We start from the raw sequence: 24,420 nt of genomic DNA, 5'->3' as shown, positions 1-24,420 counted from the left end.
GCCGCAAACCTACATTCAATGAGAACCAATCACTTTCCTCTCTTCCTACACGTACACATGCCTTACATCCTCGATAAAAACTTTTCACTGCTTCTAACAGCTTGCCCCCACACCATATATTCTTAATACCTTCCACAGAGCATCTCTATCAACTCTATCATATGCCTTCTCCAGATCCATAAATGCTACATACAAATCCATTTGCTTTTCTAAGTATTTCTCACATACATTCTTCAAAGCAAACACCTGATCCACACATCCTCTACCACTTCTGAAACTACACTGCTCTTCCCCAATCTGATGCTCTGTACATGCCTTCACCCTCTCACTCAATACCCTCCCATATAATTTACCAGGAATACTCAACAAACTTATACCTCTGTAATTTGAGCACTCACTCTTATCCCCTTTGCCTTTGTACTATGGAACTACACACGCATTCCGCCCATCCTCAGGCACCTCACCATGAGTCATACATACATTAAATAACCTTACCAACCAGTCAAATATACAGTCACCCCCTTTCTTAATAAATTCCACTGCAATACCATCCAAACCTGCTGTCTTGCCGGCTTTCATCTTCTGCAAAAGCTTTTACTACCTCTTCTCTGTTTACCAAATCATTTTCCCTAATCCTCTCACTTTGCACACCATCTCGACCAAAAAACCCTATATCTGCCACTCTATCATCAAACATATTCAACAAACCTTCAAAATACTCACTCCATCTCCTTCTCACATCACCACTACTTGTTATCCCCTCCCCATTTGCGCCATTCACTGAAGTTCCCATTTGCTCCCTTGTTTTACGCACTTTATTTACCTCCTTCCAGAACATCTTTTTATTCTCCCTAAAATTTAATGATACTCTCTCACCCCAATTCTCATTTGCCCTCCTTTTCACCTCTTGCACCTTTCTCTTGACCTCCTGTCTCTTTCTTTTATACATCTCCCACTCAATTGCATTTTTTCCCTGCAAAAATCGTCCAAATGCCTCTCTCTTCTCTTTCACTAATAATCTTACTTCTTCATCCCACCACTCACTACCCTTTCTAATCAACCCACCTCCCACTCTTCTCATGCCACAAGCATCTTTTGCGCAATCCATCACTGATTCCCTAAATACATCCCATTCCTCCCCCACTCCCCTTACTTCCATTGTTCTCAACTTTTTCCATTCTGTACTCAATCTCTCCTGGTACTTCCTCACACAAGTCTCCTTCCCAAGCTCGCTTACTCTCACCACCCTCTTCACCCCAACATTCACTCTTCTTTTCTGAAAACCCATACAAATCTTCACCTTAGCCTCCACAAGATAATGATCAGACATCCTTCCAGTTGCACCTCTCAGCACATTAACATCCAAAAGTCTCTCTTTCGCGCGCCTGTCAATTAACACGTAATCCAATAACGCTCTCTGGCCATCTCTCCTACTTGCATACGTATACTTATGTATATCTCGCTTTTTAAACCAGGTATTCCCAATCACCAGTCCTTTTTCAGCACATATATATATATATGCCGGCAAGGCAGCAGGTTTGGATGGTATTGCAGTGGAATTTATTAAAAAAGGGGGTGACTGTATTGTTGACTGGTTGGTAAGGTTATTTAATGTATGTATGACTCATGGTGAGGTGCCTGAGGATTGGCGGAATGCGTGCATAGTGCCATTGTACAAAGGCAAAGGGGATAAGAGTGAGTGCTCAAATTACAGAGGTATAAGTTTGTTGAGTATTCCTGGTAAATTATATGGGAGGGTATTGATTGAGAGGGTGAAGGCATGTACAGAGCATCAGATTGGGGAAGAGCAGTGCGGTTTCAGAAGTTGTAGAGGATGTGTGGATCAGGTGTTTGCTTTGAAGAATGTATGTGAGAAATACTTAGAAAAGCAAATGGATTTGTATGTAGCATTTATGGATCTGGAGAAGGCATATGATAGAGTTGATAGAGATGCTCTGTGGAAGGTATTAAGAATATATGGTGTGGGAGGCAAGTTGTTAGAAGCAGTGAAAAGTTTTTATCGAGGATGTAAGGCATGTGTACGTGTAGGAAGAGAGGAAAGTGATTGGTTCTCAGTGAATGTAGGTTTGCGGCAGGGGTGTGTGATGTCTCCATGGTTGTTTAATTTGTTTATGGATGGGGTTGTAAGGGAGGTAAATGCAAGAGTCCTGGAAAGAGGGGCAAGTATGAAGTCTGTTGGGGATGAGAGAGCTTGGGAAGTGAGTCAGTTGCTGTTCGCTGATGATACAGCGCTGGTGGCTGATTCATGTGAGAAACTGCAGAAGCTGGTGACTGAGTTTGGTAAAGTGTGTGGAAGAAGAAAGTTGAGAGTAAATGTGAATAAGAGCAAGGTTATTAGGTACAGTAGGGGTGAGGGTCAAGTCAATTGGGAGGTGAGTTTGAATGGAGAAAAACTGGAGGAAGTGAAGTGTTTTAGATATCTGGGAGTGGATCTGTCAGCGGATAGAACCATGGAAGCGGAAGTGGATCATAGGGTGGGGGAGGGGGCGAAAATTTTGGGAGCCTTGAAAAATGTGTGGAAGTCGAGAACATTATCTCGGAAAGCAAAAATGGGTATGTTTGAGGGAATAGTGGTTCCAACAATGTTGTATGGTTGCGAGGCGTGGGCTATGGATAGAGATGTGCGTAGGAGGATGGATGTGCTGGAAATGAGATGTTTGAGGACAATGTGTGGTGTGAGGTGGTTTGATCGAGTAAGTAACGTAAGGGTAAGAGAGATGTGTGGAAATAAAAAGAGCGTGGTTGAGAGAGCAGAAGAGGGTGTTTTGAAATGGTTTGGGCACATGGAGAGAATGAGTGAGCAGAGATTGACCAAGAGGATATATGTGTCGGAGGTGGAGGGAACGAGGAGAAGAGGGAGACCAAATTGGAGGTGGAAAGATGGAGTGAAAAAGATTTTGTGTGATCGGGGCCTGAACATGCAGGAGGGTGAAAGGAGGGCAAGGAATAGAGTGAATTGGAGTCATGTGGTATACAGGGGTTGACGTGCTGTTAGTGGATTGAATCAAGGCATGTGAAGCGTCTGGGGTAAACCATGGAAAGCTGTGTAGGTATGTATATTTGCGTGTGTGGACGTGTGTATGTACATGTGTATGGGGGGGGGGGGCCATTTCTTTCGTCTGTTTCCTTGCGCTACCTCGCAAACGCGGGAGACAGCGACAAAGTATAAAAAAAAAAAAAAAAAAAAAAAATATATATATATATATATATATATATATATATATATATATATATATATATATATTTCTGGCGGGGGGCCAGATATCCTCCCCTCCTTGTATTTTTTTTAACTTTATAAAATGGGAAACAGAAGGAGGAGTCACGTGGGGAGTGCTCATCCTCCTCAAAGGCTCAGACTGGGGTGTCTAAATGTGTGTGGATGTAACCAAGATGTGAAAAAAGGAGAGATAGGTAGTATGTTTGAGGAAAGGAACCTGGATGTTTTGGCTCTGAGTGATACTAAGCTCAAGGGTAAAGGGGAAGAGTGGTTTGGGAATGTCTTGGGAGTAAAGTCAGGGGTTAGTGAGAGGACAAGAGCAAGGGAAGGAGTAGCACTACTCCTGAAACAGGAGTTGTGGGAGAGTGTGATAGAATGTAAGAAAGTAAATTCTTGATTAATATGGGTAAAACTGAAAGTTGATGGAGAGAGATGGGTGATTATTGGTGCATATGCACCTGGGCATGAAAAAAAAGATCATGAGAGGGAAGTGTTTTGGGAGCAGCTGAATGAGTGTGTTAGTGGTTTTGATGCACAAGACCGGGTTATAATGATGGGTGATTTGAATGCAAAGGTGAGTAATGTGGCAGTTGAGGGAATAATTGGTATACATGGGGTGTTCAGTGTTGTAAATGGAAATGGTGAAGAGCTTGTAGATTTATGTGCTGAAAAAGGGCAGTTGATTGGGAATACCTGGTTTAAAAAGCGAGATATACATAAGTATACGTATGTAAGTAGGAGAGATGGCCAGAGAGCTTTATTGGATTACGTGTTAATTGACAAGCGTGTGAAAGAGAGACTTTTGGATGTTAATGTGCTGAGAGGTGCAACTGGAGGGATGTCTGATCATTATCTTGTGGAGGCAAAGGTGAAGATCTGTATGGGTTTTCAGAAAAGAAGAATGAATGTTGGGGTGAAGAGGGTGGTGTGAGTAGGTGAGCTTGGGAAGGAGACTTGTGTGAGGAAGTACCACGAGAGATTGAGTACAGAATGGAAAAAGGTGAGTACAATGGAAGTAAGGGGAGTGGGGGAGGAATGGGATGTATTTAGGGAATCAGTGATGGATTGCACAAAAGATGCTTGTGGCATGAGAAGAGTGGGAGGTGGGTTGATTAGAAAGGGTAGTGAGTGGTGGGATGAAGAAGTAAGATTATTAGTGAAAGAGAAGAGAGAGGCATTTGGACAATTTTTGCAGGGAAAAAATGCAACTGAGTGGGAGATGTATAAAAGAAAGAGACAGGAGGTCAAGAGAAAGGTGCAAGAGGTGAAAAAGAGGGCAAATGAGAGTTGGTGTGAGAGAGTATCATTACATTTCAGGGAGAATAAAAAGATGTTCTGGAAGGAGGTAAATAAAATGCGTAAGACAAGGGAGCAAATGGTAACTTCAGTGAAGGGCGCAAATGGGGAGGTGATAACAAGTAGTGGTGATGTGAGAAGGAGATGGAGTGAGTACTTTGAAGGTTTGTTGAATGTGTTTGATGACAGAGTGGCAGATATAGGGTGTTTTGGTCAAGGTGGTGTGCAAAGTGAGAGGGTTAGGGAAAATGATTTGGTAAACAGAGAAGAGGTAGTAAAAGCTCTGCGAAAGATGAAAGCAGGCAAGGCAGCAGGTTTGGATGGTATTGCAGTGGAATTTATTAAAAAAGGGGGTGACTGTATTATTGACTGGTTGGTAAGGTTATTTAATGTATGTATGACTCATGGTGAGGTGCCTGAGGATTAGTGGAATGTGCACATAGTGCCACTGTACAAAGGCAAAGGGGATAAGAGTGAGTGCTCAAATTACAGAGGTATAAGTTTGTTGAGTATTCCTGGTAAATTATATGGCAGGGTATTGATTGAGAGGGTGAAGGCATGTACAGAGCATCAGATTGGGGAAGAGCAGTGTGGTTTCAGAAGTGGTAGAGGATGTGTGGATCAGGTGTTTGCTTTGAAGAATGTATGTGAGAAATACTTAGAAAAGCAAATGGATTTGTATGTAGCATTTATGGATCTGGAGAAGGCATATGATAGAGTTGATAGAGATGCTCTGTGGAAGGTATAAAGAATATATGGTGTGGGAGGCAAGTTGTTAGAAGCAGTGAAAAGATTTTATCGAGGATGTAAGGCATGTGTACGTGTAGGAAGAGAGGAAAGTGATTGGTTCTCAGTGAATGTAGGTTTGCGGCAGGGGTGTGTGATGTCTCCATGGTTGTTCAATTTGTTTATGGATGGGGTTGTTAGGGAGGTAAATGCAAGAGTTTTGGAAAGAGGGGCAAGTTTGAAGTCTGTTGGGGATGAGAGAGCTTGGGAAGTGAGTCAGTTGTTGTTCGCTGATGATACAGCGCTGGTGGCTGATTCATGTGAGAAACTGCAGAAGCTGGTGACTGAGTTTGGTAAAGTGTGTGAAAGAAGAAAGTTAAGAGTAAATGAGAATAAGAGCAAGGTAATTAGGTACAGTAGGGTTGAGGGTCAAGTCAATTGGGAGGTAAGTTTGAATGGAGAAAAACTGGAGGAAGTAAAGTGTTTTAGATATCTGGGAGTAAATCTGGCAGCGGATGGAACCATGGAAGCGGAAGTGGATCATAGGGTGGGGGAGGGGGCGAAAATCCTGGGAGCCTTGAAGAATGTGTGGAAGCGAAAACATTATCTCGGAAAGCAAAAATGGGTATGTTTGAAGGAATAGTGGTTCCAACAATGTTGTATGGTTGCGAGGCGTGGGCTATGGATAGAGTTGTGCACAGGAGGATGGATGTGCTGGAAATGAGATGTTTGAGGACAATGTGTGGTGTGAGGTGGTTTGATCGAGTAAGTATCGTAAGGGTAAGAGAGATGTGTGGAAATAAAAAGAGCGTGGTTGAGAGAGCAGAAGAGGGTGTTTTGAAATGGTTTGGGCACATGGAGAGAATGAGTGAGGAAAGATTGACCAAGAGGATATATGTGTCGGAGGTGGAGGGAATGAGGAGAAGTGGGAGACCAAAGTGGAGGTGGAAAGATGGAGTGAAAAAGATTTTGTGTGACCGGGGCCTGAACATGCAGGAGGGTGAAAGGAGGGCAAGGAATAGAGTGAATTGGATCGATGTGGTATACCGAGGCTGACGTGCTGTCAGTGGATTGAATCAGGGCATGTGAAGCATCTGGGGTAAGCCACGGAAAGCTGTGTAGGTATGTATATTTGCATGTGTGGACGCATGTATATACATGTGTATGGGGGTGGGTTGGGCCATTTCTTTTGTCTGTTTCCTTGCGCTACCTCGCAAACGCGGGAGGCAGCAACAAAGCAAAAATATATATATATATATATATATATATATATATATATATATATATATATATATATATATATATATATATTTTTTTTTATACTTTGTCGCTGTCTCCCGCGTTTGCGAGGTAGCGCAAGAAAACAGACAAAAGAAATGGCCCAACCCCCCCCCATACACATGTATATACATACGTCCACACACACAAATATAAATACCTACACAGCTTTCCATGGTTTACCCCAGACGCTTCACATGCCCTGATTCAATCCACTGACGGCACGTCAACCCCGGTATACCACATCGCTCCAATTCACTCTATTCCTTGCCCTTCTTTCACCCTCCTGCATGTTCAGGCCCCGATCACACAAAATCTTTTTCACTCCATCTTTCCACCTCCAATTTGGTCTCCCTCTTCTCCTCGTTCCCTCCACCTCCGACACATATATCCTCTTGGTCAATCTTTCCTCACTCATTCTCTCCATGTGCCCAAACCAGTTCAAAACACCCTCTTCTGCTCTCTCAACCACGCTCTTTTTATTTCCACACATCTCTCTTACCCTTACGTTACTCACTCGACCAAACCACCTCACACCACACATTGTCCTCAAACATCTCATTTCCAGCACATCCATCCTCCTGCGCACCACTCTATCCATAGCCCACGCCTCGCAACCATACAACATTGTTGGAACCACTATTCCTTCAAACATACCCATTTTTGCTTTCTGAGATAATATTCTCGACTTCCACACATTCTTCAAGGCTCCCAGAATTTTCGCCCCCTCCCCCATCCCATGATCCACTTCCGCTTCCATGGTTCCATCCGCTGCCAGATCCACTCCCAGATATCTAAAACACTTTACTTCCTCCAGTTTTTCTCCATTTAAACTCACCTCCCAATTGACTTGACCCTCAACCCTACTGTACCTAATAACCTTGCTCTTATTCACATTTACTCTTAACTTTCTTCTTTCACACACTTTACCAAACTCAGTCACCAGCTTCTGCAGTTTCTCACATGAATTAGCCACCAGCGCTGTATCATCAGCGAACAACAACTGACTCACTTCCCAAGCTCTCTCATCCCCAACAGACTTCATACTTGCCCCTCTTTCCAAAACTCTTGCATTCACCTCCCTAACAACCCCATCCATAAACAAATTAAACAACCATGGAGACATCACACACCCCTGCCACAAACCTACATTCACTGAGAACCAATCACTTTCCTCTCTTCCTACACGTATGTGTAAAAACTTTTCACTGCTTCTAACAACTTGCCTCCCACACCATATATTCTTAATACCTTCCACAGAGCATCTCTATCAACTCTATCATATGCCTTCTCCAGATCCATAAATGCTACATACAAATCCATTTGCTTTTCTAAGTATTTCTCACATACATTCTTCAAAACAAACACCTGATCCACACATCCTCTACCACTTCTGAAACCACACTGCTCTTCCCCAATCTGATGCTCTGTACATGCCTTCACCCTCTCAATCAATACCCTCCCATATAATTTACCAGGAATACTCAACAAACTCATACCTATATATATATATATATATATATATATATATATATATATATATATATATACTTAGAAAAGCAAATGGATTTGTATGTAGCATTTATGGATCTGGAGAATGCATATGATAGAGTTGATAGAGATGCTCTGTGGAAGGTATTAAGAATATATGGTGTGGGAGGCAAGTTGTTAGAAGCAGTGAAAAGTTTTTATCGAGGATGTAAGGCATGTGTACGTGTAGGAAGAGAGGAAAGTGATTGGTTCTCAGTGAATGTAGGTTTGCGGCAGGGGTGTGTGATGTCTCCATGGTTGTTTAATTTGTTTATGGATGGGGTTGTTAGGGAGGTGAATGCAAGAGTTTTGGAAAGAGGGGCAAGTATGAAGTCTGTTGGGGATGAGAGAGCTTGGGAAGTGAGTCAGTTGTTGTTCGCTGATGATACAGCGCTGGTGGCTGATTCATGTGAGAAACTGCAGAAGCTGGTGACTGAGTTTGGTAAAGTGTGTGAAAGAAGAAAGTTAAGAGTAAATGTGAATAAGAGCAAGGTAATTAGGTACAGTGGGGTTGAGGGTCAAGTCAATTGGAAGGTAAGTTTGAATGGAGAAAAACTGGAGGAAGTAAAGTGTTTTAGATATCTGGGAGTGGATCTGGCAGCGGATGGAACCATGGAAGCGGAAGTGGATCATAGGGTGGGGGAGGGGGCGAAAATCCTGGGAGCCTTGAAGAATGTATGGAAGTCGAGAACATTATCTCAGAAAGCAAAAATGGGTATGTTTGAAGGAATAGTGGTTCCAACAATGTTGTATGGTTGCGAGGCGTGGGCTATGGATAGAGTTGTGTGCAGGAGGATGGACGTGCTGGAAATGAGATGTTTGAGGACAACGTGTGGTGTGAGGTGGTTTGATCGAGTAAGTAACGTAAGGGTAAGAGAGAAGTGTGGAAATAAAATGAGCGTGGTTGAGAGAGCAGAAGAGGGTGTTTTGAAATGGTTTGGGCACATGGAGAGAATGAGTGAGGAAAGATTGACCAAGAGGATATATGTGGCGGAGGTGGAGGGAACGAGGAGAAGTGGGAGACCAACTTGGAGGTGGAAAGATGGAGTGAAAAAGATTTTGTGTGATCTGGGCCTGAACATGCAGGAGGGTGAAAGGAGGGCAAGGAATAGAGTGAATTGGATCGATGTGGTATACCAGGGTTGACGCGCTGTCAGTGGATTGAAGCAAGGCATGTGAAGCGTCTGGGGTAAACCATGGAAAGCTGTGTAGGTATGTATATTTGCGTGTGTGGACGTGTGTATGTACATGTGTATGGGGGGGGGGTTGGGCCATTTCTTTCGTCTGTTTCCTTGCGCTACCTCGCAAACGCGGGAGACAGCGACAAAGTATAAAAAAAAAAAAAAAAAAAAAAAATATATATATATCTGGCAGCGGATGGAACCATGGAAGCGGAAGTGAATCATAGGGTGGGGGAGGGGGTGAAAATCTTGGGAGCCTTGAAGAATGTGTGGAAGTCGAGAACATTATCTCGGAAAGCAAAAATGGGTATGTTTGAAGGAATAGTGGTTCCAACAATGTTGTATGGTTGCGAGGCGTGGGCTATGGATAGAGATGTGCGCAGGAGGGTGGATGTGCTGGAAATGAGATGTTTGAGGACAATGTGTGGTGTGAGGTGGTTTGATCGAGTAAGTAATGTAAGGGTAAGAGAGATGTGTGGAAATAAAAAGAGCGTGGTTGAGAGAGCAGAAGAGGGTGTTTTGAAATGGTTTGGGCACATGGAGAGAATGAGTGAGGAAAGATTGACCAAGAGGATATATGTGTCGGAGGTGGAGGGAACGAGGAGAAGTGGGAGACCAAATTGGAGGTGGAAAGATGGAGTGAAAAAGATTTTGTGTGATCGGGGCCTGAACATGCAGGAGGGTGAAAGGAGGGCAAGGAATAGAGTGAATTGGATCGATGTGGTATTTTGGGGTTGACGTGCTGTCAGTGGATTGAATCAGGGCATGTGAAGCGTCTGGGCTAAACCATGGAAAGTTGTGTGGGGCCTGGATGTGGAAAGGAAGCTGTGGTTTCGGGCATTATTGTATGACAGCTAGAGACTGAGTGTGAACGAATGGGGCCTTTGTTATCTTTTCCTAGTGCTACCTCGCACACATGAGGGGGGAGGGGGATTGTATTCCATGTGTGGCGAGGTGGCGATGGGAATGAATAAAGGCAGACAGTGTGAATTGTGTGCATGGGTATATATGTATGTGTCTGTGTGTGTATATATATGTGTACATTGAGATGTATAGGTATGTATATTTGCGTGTGTGGACGTGTATGTATATACATTGTGTATGGGGGTGGGTTCGGCCATTTCTTTCATCTGTTTCCTTGCACTACCTCGCAAACGTGGGAGACAGCGACAAAGCAAAATAAATAATAAAAATAAAATATATATATATATATATATATATATATATATATATATATATATATATATATCTATATATATATATATATATATATATATTTCCCTGGGGATAGGGGAGAAAGAATACTTCCCACGTATTCCCTGCGTGTCGTAGAAGGCGACTAAAAGGGAAGGGAGCGGGGGGGCTGGAAATCCTCCCCTCTCGTGTTTTTTTTTTTTTTTTTAATTTTCCAAAAGAAGGAACAGAGAAGAGGTCCAGGTGAGGATATTCCCTCAAAGGCCCAGTCCTCTGTTCTTAACGCTACCTCGCTATCGCGGGAAATAGCGAATAGTATGAAAAAAAAAAAAAAAAATATATATATATATATATATATATATATATATATATATATAAAAAAATATATATATATACACACATATATATATTTTCTTTTTAAACTATTTGCCATTTACCGCGTTAGCGAGGTAGCGTTTAGAACAGAGGACTGGGCCTTTTTGGAATATATATATATATATATATATATATATATATATATATGTGGAAAATGTGATAGTTGATTGGTTTTTGATATGCACAAAATATATTTATAATATGGTTGTATTGTAGCCCTTTAAATAATTTTACCCTTTTGAGAAAATGTGGCAGATGATTTCAGATAGTCAGTCAATCCTTCTGAGAAATGCCATGCTTGTAAAAGAGTGGTAACTCAGATAGAAAATATGCATTTTGTTTGAAGATGTTATAATTACTGTGATGGATTGACCAATAGAAAATATGTATTTTGTTTGAAGATGTTATAATTATTGTGATGGATTGACTTTCTTTTTGTCGGGGATCTGTCACACTAATCTTTGATGGTCATAGCTAGTCATAATTAACTAATAACACCTCCAAACCAGTTATGGTTCTCTGATTTAGCATTAAATTTGGTCCTGAATATAAGATTAAGAAGAGCGAATTAAAAGTCACAGATTATCATTGACAAAAGAGAACCCAGTTACAGCAGTATACCAATTGTGCTGAAGTTATTATCGAATGTGTGGTACACTGATACCATTTTACTTTTGATCTTTTGAAACTTGTTCCCATCAAAATAACCAGAATTGACTGATGTAATTTCCCCAGGTTTTGACATATAGACAGCACTGCCAAGTAATTATCTTTAGGAAGACATGTACAGCATAAATTTTAAAACACATATGGGTACCAGTAGCTTAAACTGAATAACTAATCGAAAAATTGTTGCAGAAACTTGCTTAAAAAAATTTAATTTGTAAGGCTAGTAACTGCACAATGTACAGCTTCCATCAAGACTTTAGTATTTCAGCCTATTTGTTTTTGAAATTGAAAATTTTTGTAGAATAGGAAGACATCTTTTACAACTTAATGCTACACCAAATGACACAAGAATGCATGATGTATAGATTACTTGAAGTTTTGTTATTAAACATTGATATTTTTTGTAACCCTAGGGATAGGGGATTAAGAATACTTCCCACGTATTCCCTGCGTGTCGTAGAAGGCGACTAAAAGGGGAGCGAGCGGCGGGCTGGAAATCCTCCCCTCTCGTTTTTCTTTTTAATTTTCCAAAAGAAGGAACAGAGGGGGCCAGGTGAGGATATCCCAAAAAAGGCCCAGTCCTCTGTTCTTAACGCTACCTCGCTAACGCGGGAAATGGCGAATAGTTTAAAAGAAAAAGAATGAATATACATATATATATATATATATATATATATATATATATTTTTCTCTTTTTTTTGCCACTGTCTCCCGTGTTTGCGAGGTAGCACAAGGAAACAGACGAAAGAAATGGCCCAACCCACCCCCATACGCATGTATATACATACACGTCCACACACGCAAATATACATACCTACACAGCTTTCCATGGTTTACCCCAGACGCTTCACATGACTTGATTCAATCCACTGACAGCACGTCAACCCCGGTATACTACATCGATCCAATTCACTCTATTCCTTGCCCTCCTTTCACCCTCCTGCATGTTCAGGCCCCGATCACACAAAATCTTTTTCACTCCATCTTTCCACCTCCAATGTGGTCTCCCACTTCTCCTCGTTCCCTCCACCTCCGACACATATATCCTCTTGGTCAATCTTTCCTCACTCATTCTCTCCATGTGCCCAAACCATTTCAAAACACCCTCTTCTGCTCTCTCAACCACGCTCTTTTTATTTCCACACATCTCTCTTACCCTTACGTTACTTACTCGATCAAACCACCTCACACCACAAATTGTCCTCAAACATCTCATTTCCAGCACATCCACCTTCCTGCGCACAACTCTATCCATAGCCCACGCCTCGCAACCATACAACATTGTTGGAACCACTATTCCTTCAAACATACCCATTTTTGCTTTCCGAGATAATGTTCTCGACTTCCACACATTCTTCAAGGCTCCCAGGATTTTCGCCCCCTCCCCACCCTATGATCCACTTCCGCTTCCATGGTTCCATCCGCTGCCAGATCCACTCCCAGATATCTAAAACACTTCACTTCCTCCACTTTTTCTCCATTCAAACTCACCTCCCAATTGACTTGACCCTCAACCCTACTGTACCTAATAACCTTGCTCTTATTCACATTTACTCTTAACTTTCTTCTTTCACACACTTTACCAAACTCAGTCACCAGCTTCTGCAGTTTCTCACATGAATCAGCCACCAGCGCTGTATCATCAGCGAACAACAACTGACTCACTTCCCAAGCTCTCTCATCCCCAACAGACTTCATACTTGCCCCTCTCTCCAAAACTCTTGCATTCACCTCCCTAACAACCCCATCCATAAACAAATTAAACAACCATGGAGACATCACACACCCCTGCCGCAAACCTACATTCACTAAGAACCAATCACTTTCCTCTCTTCCTACACGTACACATGCCTTACATCCTCGATAAAAACTTTTCACTGCTTCTAACAACTTGCCTCCCACACCATATATTCTTAATACCTTCCACAGAGTATCTCTATCAACTCTATCATATGCCTTCTCCAGATCCATAAATGCTACATACAAATCCATTTGCTTTTCTAAGTATTTCTCACATACATTCTTCAAAGCAAACACCTGATCCACACATCCTCTACCACTTCTGAAACCACACTGCTCTTCCCCAATCTGATGCTCTGTACATGCCTTCACCCTCTCAATCAATACCCTCCCATATAATTTTCATTCATTTCAAGCTAGAAGTTTCAGTTTTCTAAATTGTTTCTTACATTTTCATATGTATATATATGTATGTGTGTGTGTGTGTGTATATGTGCGTATGTATGTGTATGTGTGTGTATGTGTATATGTATATATATATGTATATTATCCCTGGGGATAGGGGTGAAAGAATACTTCCCACGTATTCCTCGCGTGTCGTAGAAAGCGACTAGAGGGGACGGGAGCAGGGGGCCAGAAATCCTCCCCTCCTTGTATTAACTTTCTAAAATGGGAAACAGAAGACCACACATTGTCCTCAAACATCTCATTTCCAGCACATCCATCCTCCTGTATAGGGTGTTTTGGTCAAGGTGGTGTGCAAAGTGAGAGGGTTAGGGAAAATGATTTGGTAAACAGAGAAGAGGTAGTAAAAGCTTTGCGAAAGATGAAAGCCGGCAAGGCAGCAGGTTTGGATGGTATTGCAGTGGAATTTATTAAAAAAGGGGGTGACTGTATTATTGACTGGTTGGTAAGGTTATTTAATGTATGTATGACTCATGGTGAGGTGCCTGAGGATTAGTGGAATGTGCGCATAGTGCCACTGTACAAAGGCAAAGGGGATAAGAGTGAGTGCTCAAATTACAGAGGTATAAGTTTGTTGAGTATTCCTGGTAAATTATATGGCAGGGTATTGATTGAGAGGGTGAAGGCATGTACAGAGCATCAGATTGGGGAAGAGCAGTGTGGTTTCAGAAGTGGTAGAGGATGTGTGGATCAGGTGTTTGCTTTGAAGAATGTATGTGAGAAATACTTAGAAAAGCAAATGGATTTGTATGTAGCATTTATGGATCTGGAGAAGGCATATGATAGAGTTGATAGAGATGCTCTGTGGAAGGTATTAAGAATATATGGTGTGGGAGGAAAGTTGTTAGAAGCAGTGAAAAGTTTTTATCGAGGATGTAAGGCATGTGTACGTGTAGGAAGAGAGGAAAGTGATTGGTTCTCAGTGAATGTAGGTTTGCGGCAGGGGTGTGTGATGTCTCCATGGTTGTTTAATTTGTTTATGGATGGGGTTGTTAGGGAGGTAAATGCAAGAGTTTTGGAGAGAGGGGCAAGTATGAAGTCTGTTGGGGATGAGAGAGCTTGGGAAGTGAGTCAGTTTTTGTTCGCTGATGATACAGCGCTGGTGGCTGATTCATGTGAGAAACTGCAGAAGCTGGTGACTGAGTTTGGTAAAGTGTGTGGAAGAAGAAAGTTAAGAGTAAATGTGAATAAGAGCAAGGTTATTAGGTACAGTAGGGTTGAGGGTCAAGTCAATTGGGAGGTGAGTTTGAATGGAGAAAAAGTGGAGGAAGTGAAGTGTTTTAGATATCTGGGAGTGGATCTGGCAGCGGATGGAACCATGGAAGCGGAAGTGGATCATAGGGTGGGGGAGGGGGCGAAAATTCTGGGGGCCTTGAAGAATGTGTGGAAGTCGAGAACATTATCTCGGAAAGCAAAAATGGGTATGTTTGAAGGAATAGTGGTTCCAACAATGTTGTATGGTTGCGAGGCGTGGGCTATGGATAGAGTTGTGCGCAGGAGGATGGATGTGCTGGAAATGAGATGTTTGAGGACAATGTGTGGTGTGAGGTGGTTTGATCGAGTGAGTAACGTAAGGGTAAGAGAGATGTGTGGAAATAAAAAGAGCGTGGTTGAGAGAGCAGAAGAGGGTGTTTTGAAGTGGTTTGGGCACATGGAGAGAATGAGTGAGGAAAGATTGACCAAGAGGATATATGTGTCGGAGGTGGAGGGAACCAGGAGAAGAGGGAGACCAAATTGGAGGTGGAAAGATGGAGTGAAAAAGATTTTGTGTGATCGGGGCCTGAACATGCAGGAGGGTGAAAGGAGGGCAAGGAATAGAGTGAATTGGAGCGATGTGGTATACCGGGGTTGACGTGCTGTCAGTGGATTGAATCAAGGCATGTGAAGTGTCTGGGGTAAACCATGGAAAGCTGTGTAGGTATGTATATTTGCATGTGTGGACGTATGTATATACATGTGTATGGGGGGGGGGTTGGGCCATTTCTTTCGTCTGTTTCCTTGCGCTACCTCGCAAACGCGGGAGACAGCGACAAAGTATAATAAATATAAATACATCTCTCTTACTCTATTATTACTCGATCAAAGCACCTCACACCACATATTGTCCTCAAACATATACATATATATCCCTGGGGATGGGGAGAAAGAATACTTCCCACACATTCCTCACGTGTCGTAGAATGCGACTAAAGGGGACGGGAGCTGGGGGATAGAAACCCTCCCCTCCTTGTATTATAACTATCTAAAAGGGGAACAGAAGATGGAGTCACACAGGGAGTGCTCATCCTCCTCGAAGGCTCTGAATGGGTTGTCTAAATGTGTGTGGACGTAACTAGGATGAGAAAAAAGGAGAGATAGGTAGCATGTTTGAGGAAAGGAACCTGGATATTTTGGCTCTGAGTGAAACGAAGCTCAAGGGTAAAGGGGAAGAGTGGTTTGGGAATGTCTTGGGAGTAAAGTCAGGGGTTAGTGAGAGGACAAGAGCAAGGGAAGGAGTAGCACTACTCCTAAAACAGGAGCGGTGGGAGTATGTGATAGAGTGTAAAAAAGTAAACTCTAGATTGATATGGGTAAAACTGAAAAAGGATGGAGAGAGATGGGTGATTATTGGTGCATATGCACCTGGGCATGAGAGGAAAGATCATGAGAGGCAAGTGTTTTGGGAGCAGCTGAGTGAGTGTGTTAGTAGTTTTGATGCACAAGACCAGGTTATAGTGATGGGTGATTTGAATGCCAAGGTGAATAATGTGGCAGTTGAGGGAATAATTGGTGAACATTGGGTGTTCTGTGTTGTAAATGGAAATAGTGACAAGCTTGTAGATTTATGTGCTGAAAAAGCTCTGGTGATTGGATACCTGGTTAAAAACAGAAATATACATAAGTATACGTATGTAAGTAGGAGAGACGGCCAGAGAGCATTATTGGATTATGTGTTAATTGATAGGCGCCCAAAAGAAACACTTTTGGATGTTAACGTGCTGAGAGGTGCAACTGAAGGGATGTTTGATCATTATCTTGTGGAGGCGAAGGTGTAGATTTGTAGAGGTTTTCAGAAAAGAAGAGAGAATTTTGGGGTGAAGAGAGTGATGAGAGTAAGTGTGCTTGGGAAGGAGACTTATGTGAGGAAGTACCAGGAGAGACTGAGTACAAAATGGAAAAAGATGAGAACAAAAGACGCAAGGGAAGTGGGGGAGGAATGGGATGTATTTAGAGAAGCAGTGATGGCATGTGCAAAAGATGCTTGTGGCATGAGAATTGTGGGAGGTGGGGAGAGTAGAAAGGGTAGTGAGTGGTGGGATGAAGAGGTAAGGTTATTAGTGAAAGAGAAGAGAGAAGCATTTGGGCGATTTTTGCAGTGAAATAATGCAAATGACTCAGAAATGTTTTAAAGAAAGAGGCAGGAGGCCAAGAGAAAGGTGTAAGAAGTAAAAATCAGGGCAAAAGGGAGTTGGGGTGAGAGAGTTTCATTAAATTTTAGGGAGAATAAAAAGATGTCTTAGAGAAGGTAAATAAAGTGCATATGACAAAGGAACAAATGGGAACATCAGTGAAGGGGGCTAATGGGAAGGTGATAACAAGTAGTGGTGATGCGAGAAGGAGATGGAGTGAGTATTTTGTAGGTTTGTTGAATGTGTTTGATGATAGAGTGGCAGATATAGGGTGTTTTGGTCGAGGTGGTGTGCAAAGTGAGAGGGTTAGGGAAAATGATTTGGAAAACAGAGAAGAGGTGGTAGAAACTTTGCAGAAGATGAAAGCCGGCAAGGCAGTGGGTTGGATGGTATTGCAGTGGAATTTATTAAAAAAGGGGGTGACTGTATTGCTGACTGTTTGGTAAGGTTATTTAATGTATGTATGACTCATGGTGAGGTGCCTGAGGATTGGCGGAATGCTTGCATGGTGCCATTGTACAAAGGCAAAGGGGATAAAAGTGAGTGCTCAAATTACAGAGGTATAAGTTTGTTGAGTATTCCTGGGAAATTATATGGGAGGGTATTGATTGAGAGGGTGAAGGCATGTACAGAGCATCAGATTGGGGAAGAGCAGTGTGGTTTCAGAAGTAGTAGAGGATGTGTGGATCAGGTGTTTGCTCTGAAGAATGTATGTGAGAAATACTTAGAAAAGCAAATGGATTAGTATGTAGCATTTATGGATCTGGAGAAGGCATGTGATAAGAGTTGATAGAGATGCTCTGTGGACGGTATTAAGAATATATGGCGTGGGAGGCAAGTTGTTAGAAGCAGTGAAAAGATATTATCGAGGATGCAAGGCATGTGCACATGTAGGAAGAGAGGAAAGTGATTCGTTCTCAGTGAATGTTGGTTTACGGCAGGGGTCTGTGATGCCTCCATAGTTGTTTAATTTGTTTATGGATGGGGTTGTTAGGGACGTGAATGCAGAAGTTTTGGAAAGAGGGGCAAGTATGCAGTCTGTTGTATATAAGAGAGCTTGGGAAGTGAGTCAGTTGTTCGCTGATGATACAGCACTGGTGGCTGATTCGGGTGAGAAACTGCAGAAGCTGGTGACTCAGTTTGGTAAATTGTGTGAAAGAAGAAAGCTGAGAGTAAATGTGAATAAGAGCAAAGTTATTAGGTACAGTAGGGTTGAGGGACAAGTCAATTGGGAGGTTAGTTTGAATGTAGAAAAACTGGAGGAAGTGGTGTTTTAGATATCAGGGAGTGGATTTGGCAGCGGATGGAACCATGGCAGCGGAAGTGAATCATAGAGTGGGGGAGGAGGCAAAAGTTCTGGGAGTGTTGAAAAATGTGTGGAAGTCAAGAACGTTATCTTGGAAAGCAAAAATGGGTATGTTTGAAGGAACAGTGGTTCCAACAATGTTATATGGTTGTGAGGCATGGGTTATAGATAGAGTTGTGCAGAGGAGAGTGGATGTGCTGGAAATGAGATGTATGAGGACGATATATGGTGTGAGATGGTCTGATCAAGTAAGAGAGATGTGTGGTGGTAAAAAGAGCATGTTTAAGAGAGCAGAAGAGGGTGTTTTGAAATGGTTTGGTCACATGGAGAGAATGAGTGAGGAAAGATTGACAAAGAGTATATATGTGTCAGAGGTGGAGGGAATGAGGAGAAGTGGGAGACCAAATTGGCAGTGGGAAGATGGAGTGAAAGAGATTTTGAGTGACTGGGGCTTGAACATGCAGGAGGGTGAAAGGCGTGCAAGAAACAGAGTGAATTGGAATGATGTGGTATACCAGGGTGGAGGTGCTGTCAATGGCTTGAACCAGGGTATGTGAAGTGTCTGGGGTAAACCATGGAAAGTTTTGTTGGGCCTGGACGTGGAAAGGGAGCTGTGGTTTTGGTGCATTATACATGACAGCTAGAGACTGAATGTGAACGAAAGTGGCCTTTGTGTCTTTTCCTAGCGCTACCTAGCGCACATGCGGGGTGAGGGGGTTGTCATTTCATGTGTGGCGGGGTGGCAATGTAAATGAATGACGGCAGACAGTATGAATTATGTACATGTACATATACGGGAATGAATAAGGGCAGATAGTATGAATTATGTACATGTGTATATATGTATATGTTTGTGTGTGTATATATATGTATACATTGAGATGTCCTCTCTTAGTGAGAGGACAAGAGCAAGGGAAGGAGTAGCACTACTCCTGAAACAGGAGTTGTGGGAGAGTGTGATAGAATGTAAGAAAGTAAATTCTAGATTAATATGGGTAAAACTGAAAGTTGATGGAGAGAGATGGGTGATTATTGGTGCATATGCACCTGGGCATGAGAAGAAAGATAACAAGAGGCAAGTGTTTTGGGAGCAGCTGAATGAGTGTGTTAGTGGTTTTGATGCACAAGACCAGGTTATAGTGATGGGTGATTTGAATGCAAAGGTGAGTAATGTGGCAGTTGAGGGAATAATTGGTACACATGGGGTGTTCAGTGTTGTAAATGGAAATGGTGAAGAGCTTGTAGATTTATGTGCTGAAAAAGGACTGGTGACTGGGAATACCTGGTTTAAAAAGCGAGATATACATAAGTATATGTAAGTACGAGAGATGGCCAGAGAGCGTTATTGGATTACGTGTTAATTGACAGGCATGCGAAAGACAGACTTTTGGGTGTTAATGTGCTAAGAGGTGCAACTGGAGGGATGTCTGATCATTATCTTGTGGAGGCGAAGGTGAAGATTTGTATGGGTTTTCAGAAAAGAGGAGAGAATGTTGGGGGGGAAGAGGGTGGTGAGAGTAAGTGAGCTTGGGAAGAAGACTTGTGTGAGGAAGTACCAGGAGAGATTGAGTACAGAATGGAAAAAGGTGAGAACAAAGGAGGTAAGGGGAGTGGGGGAGGAACGGGATGTATTTAGGGAAGCACTGATGGCTTTCACAAAAGATGCTTGTGGCATGAGAAGCGTGGGAGGTGGGTTGATTAGAAAGGGTAGTGAGTGGTGGGATGAAGAAGTAAGATTATTAGTGAAAGAGAAGAGAGAGGCATTTGGACGATTTTTGCATTGAAAAAATACAAATGAGAGGGAGATGTATAAAAGAAAGAGATAGGAGGTCAAGAGAAAGGTGCAAGAGGTGAAAAAGAGGGCAAATAAGAGTTGGGGTGAGAGAGTATCATTAAATTTTAGGGAGAATAAAAAGATGTTCTGGAAAGAGGTAAATAAAGTGCGTAAGACAAGGGAGCAAATGGGAACTTCAGTGAAGGGGGCTAATGGAGAGGTGATAACAAGTAGTGGTGATGTGAGAAGGAGATGGAGTGAGTATTTTGAAGGTTTGTTGAATGTGTTTGATGATAGAGCAGCAGATATAGGGTGTTTTGGTCAAGGTGGTGTGCAAAGTGAGAGGGTTAGGGAAAATGATTTGGTAAACAGAGAAGAGGTAGTAAAAGCTTTACGGAATATGAAAGCCGGCAAGGCAGCAGGTTTGGATGGTATTGCAGTGGAATTTATTAAGAAAGGGGGTGACTGTATTGCTGACTGGCTGGTAAGGTTATTTAATGTATGTATGATTCATGGTGAGGTGCCTGAGGATTGGCGGGATGCGTGCATCGTGCCATTGTATAAAGGCAAAGGGGATAAGAGTGAGTGCTCAAATTACAGAGGTATAAGTTTGTTGAGTATTCCTGGTAAATTATATGGGAGGGTATTGATTGAGAGGGTGAAGGCATGTACAGAGCATCAGATTGGGGAAGAGCAGTGTGGTTTCAGAAGTGGTAGAGGATGTGTGGATCAGGTGTTTTCTTTGAAGAATGTATGTGAGAAATACTTAGAAAAGCAAATGGATTTGTATGTAGCATTTATGGATCTGGAGAAGGCATATGGGTTGATAGGGATGCTCTGTGGAAGGTACTAAGAATATATGGTGTGGGAGGCAAGTTGTTAGAAGCAGTGAAGAGTTTTTATTGGGGATGTAAGGCATGTGTACGTGTAGGAAGAGAGGGAAGTGATTGGTTCTCAGAGAACGTAGGTTTGCGGCAGGGGTGTGTGATGTCTCCATGGTTGTTTAATTTGTTTATGGATGGGGTTGTTAGGGAGGTGAATGCAAGAGTTTTGGAAAGAGGGGCAAGTATGAAGTCTGTTGGGGATGAGAGAGCTTGGGAAGTGAGTCAGTTGTTGTTCGCTGATGATACAGCGCTGGTGGCTGATTCATGTGAGAAACTGCAGAAGCTGGTGACTGAGTTTGGTAAAGTGTGTGAAAGAAGAAAGTTAAGAGTAAAAGTGAATGAGAGCAAGGTTATTAGGTACAGTAGGGTTGAATGTCAAGTCAATTGGGAGGTAAGTTTGAATGGAGAAAAACTGGAGGAAGTAAAGTGTTTTAGATATCTGGGAGTGGATCTGGCAGCAGATGGAACCATGGAAGCGGAAGTGAATCATAGGGTGGGGGAGGGGGCGAAAATCCTGGGAGCCTTGAAGAATGTGTGGAAGTCGAGAACATTATCTTGGAAAGCAAAAATGGCTATGTTTGAAGGAATAGAGGTTCCAACAATGTTGTATGGTTGCGAGGCATGGGCTATGGATAGAGTTGTGTGCAGGAAGGTGGATGTGCTGGAAATGAGATATTTGAGGACAATATGTGGTGTGAGGTGGTTTGATCGAGTAAGTAATGTAAGGGTAAGAGAGATGTGTGGAAATAAGAAGAGCGTGGTTGAGAGAGCAGAAGAGGGTGTTCTGAAATGGTTTGGGCACATGGAGAGAATAAGTGAGGAAAGATTGACCAAGAGGATATATGTGTCGGAGGTGGAGGGAACGAGAAGTGGGAGACCAAATTGGAGGTGGAAAGATGGAGTGAAAAAGATTTTGAGTGATCGGGGCCTGAACATGCAGGAGGGTGAAAGGAGGGTAAGGAATAGAGTGAATTGGATCGATGTGGTATACCGGGGTCGACGTGCTGTCACTGGATTGAATCAGGGCATGTGAAGCGTCTGGGGTAAACCATAGAAAGTTCTGTGGGACCTGGATGTGGAAAGGGAGCTGTGGTTCCGGGCATTATTGCATGATAGTTAGAGACTGGGTGTGAACGAATGGGGCCTTTGTTGTCCTTTCCTAGTGCTACCTCGCACACATGAGGGGGGAGGGGGATTTTCTTCCATGTGTGGCGGGGAGGCGATGGGAATGAATAAAGGCTGACAGTGTGAATTGTGTGCATGTGTATATATGTATATGTCTGTATGTGTATATATATATGTGTACACTGAGATGTATGGGTATGTATATTTGCATGTGAGGACGTGTATGTATATACATGTGTATGGGGGTGGGTTCGGCCATTTCTTTCGTCTGTTTCCTTGCGCTACCTCGGAAACGCGGGAGACAGCGACAAAGCAAAATAAATAAATAAATTAACATTGAGATGTATAGGTATGTATATGTGCGTGTGTGGACGTGTATGTGGGTGGGTTGGGCCATTCTCTCATCTGTTTCCTTGCGCTACCTCGCTAACGTGGGAGATAGCGACAAATTATAATAAAAAAATATATAAATAAATATTCATACGAATTGGCATGACCAACAATGTATAAATTAATGCACATATAAAGTATGAAGAAGTGAACGAGTCCATGGTTGAACAGGGCATGGGGTGTTGACAACAAACTGACACTGAGCACACAGCCACAAATAATTAATGAGGACAGGTATCTCCATCGACATTTGTATGTCTGGACATGAAATCCTTAAAACAATATATTATTCCCTGCAGTAATAAATGAATACCAATAATGTGTGGAGCTCATATACATTTAAGGATGTTAATACAATGGAACATATGCAGTGCTGGGCTACCAGGCTTGTTTCACCATTAAGAAATTTATCATGTGAGAAAAGGCTTCACAGGTTGAATGTGACTGCATTGCCTAGCAGATCATGAGGTATATGATCAAGGCTTTCAAGACTGTGTGGTATACAATACAGGGATGGAATTCAAGGTACATTCAAATTAATAGAAAAGAAAATTACTAGATGACAAGGAGGAAGACATTTAAGACCTAAGCATGGCTAAACTTTAGAGAAGCCTTTGACTACAGAATAACTGATGAAGGGAGAGGATTGCCTGATCACATCACTAACTCATGCTCTAGAGAGACATTTAAAGAAATCTGGATAAAGTGTGGGAGATGCAGGAACAAAAAATTTACAAAGCATGTACAATGTAGTATAACCACAAAGATAGTGTAATACAAGAGCGGGAGATACAGGCTAAACTGACTCTTTTGGAATGACATCACTAAGTATACACGAGCCCTGGCCACCAGTAAAATTGATTTATATACAAAATATCGAATCTCATATGAAATTTTATTTCTATCAAGATATAGCAGCAATGAAGTGTTCAACTGATCAACTGTCACCAGATACGTCTGAGTGAGGATTGTGCTAACTGCTCACAAACCAAGAAAAAAGTGGCCATTCCTGAAATCACCCAGCCTTCATCCCAGTAAACATAAATATAGTACATTAAATCTTACTTAATGTGAGTAAGGTAACAATTTCAGATATTCTGTTGTTTTTTGACATGTGTTTATTTCTATATGAAATAATCGCACATTTTCTTATGCATTCATAACCCTCACTACTACAGCTTTTACTTATTTCATATAACATAATGTAATGCTTCAAATCATGCTCTATGATTTTAATTCTGTTCTCTGAACACTATAATACGGCTGCAGAACAAAATCACTCAATATTCAAAGCTAGTTTGAAGTTTCTAAACTGGTATTTTACCAACAAGTATACAGCTAATGGGTTCTCACTTGTTTCCGAAGGTTTCTTGTACTTTACCCTTGGAAGGGCTTCCCACTCGTTCATCGTCAATGTCAGAATCTGATAATTCAATGTTGAAATTTATACCAAGTCTCTCCCTCCAGCCATCGTCACTTTCTCTCGACATAGTGCCAGTGACTGTCACCTCACATTACAAACAACACGACACACACACACACACACACAGGGACTTGACTCGTGACACAAGATCAGACCGACACAGGTAAACAAACTGAAGATCCTGTACATTCACATTTGCTGAAAGTATAAAAACTATTCCCTTTTAACTCTGCTTTTAAATTATAACTATTCTCTGACTTAGTAAATATCAAGATCGTTATTGTTATCTAATCCCTAAACGAAAAAATTATATGAAATACATGAACATATTCTGTATCATCAGTAGTCAAGTTCTTGGGATTCCAGCGTTGCTATCTACTGTACCAAGTACCCGTCATGTCTGAGTCCTTCGCCAACAAGTTTGCTCTGTAGGTACT

The 24,420-nt window shown here is 42.1% G+C and overlaps 1 protein-coding gene across 1 annotated transcript in view; it reads right to left on the bottom strand.

Moving 5' to 3' along the window:
• Positions 1 to 24,136, bottom strand: part of Mekk1 (mitogen-activated protein kinase kinase kinase 4) — a 1,037,736-nt gene extending 1,013,600 nt beyond the window's left edge. The window contains exon 1 of the mRNA XM_071674802.1: positions 23,914 to 24,136. Within this exon, the coding sequence (XP_071530903.1) occupies positions 23,914 to 24,050 (137 nt within the window). The 5' untranslated portion in view covers positions 24,051 to 24,136. The remainder of the gene's footprint in view (positions 1 to 23,913) is intronic.
• Between the last annotated feature and the right edge of the window lie 284 nt (positions 24,137 to 24,420).

Source organism: Panulirus ornatus, chromosome 20 (genome assembly GCF_036320965.1).
Source record: "Panulirus ornatus isolate Po-2019 chromosome 20, ASM3632096v1, whole genome shotgun sequence".
Taxonomy (NCBI): domain Eukaryota; kingdom Metazoa; phylum Arthropoda; class Malacostraca; order Decapoda; family Palinuridae; genus Panulirus; species Panulirus ornatus.
Note: the sequence above shows the minus strand (reverse complement) of the source record. Positions and strands in the feature narration are given on the sequence as shown.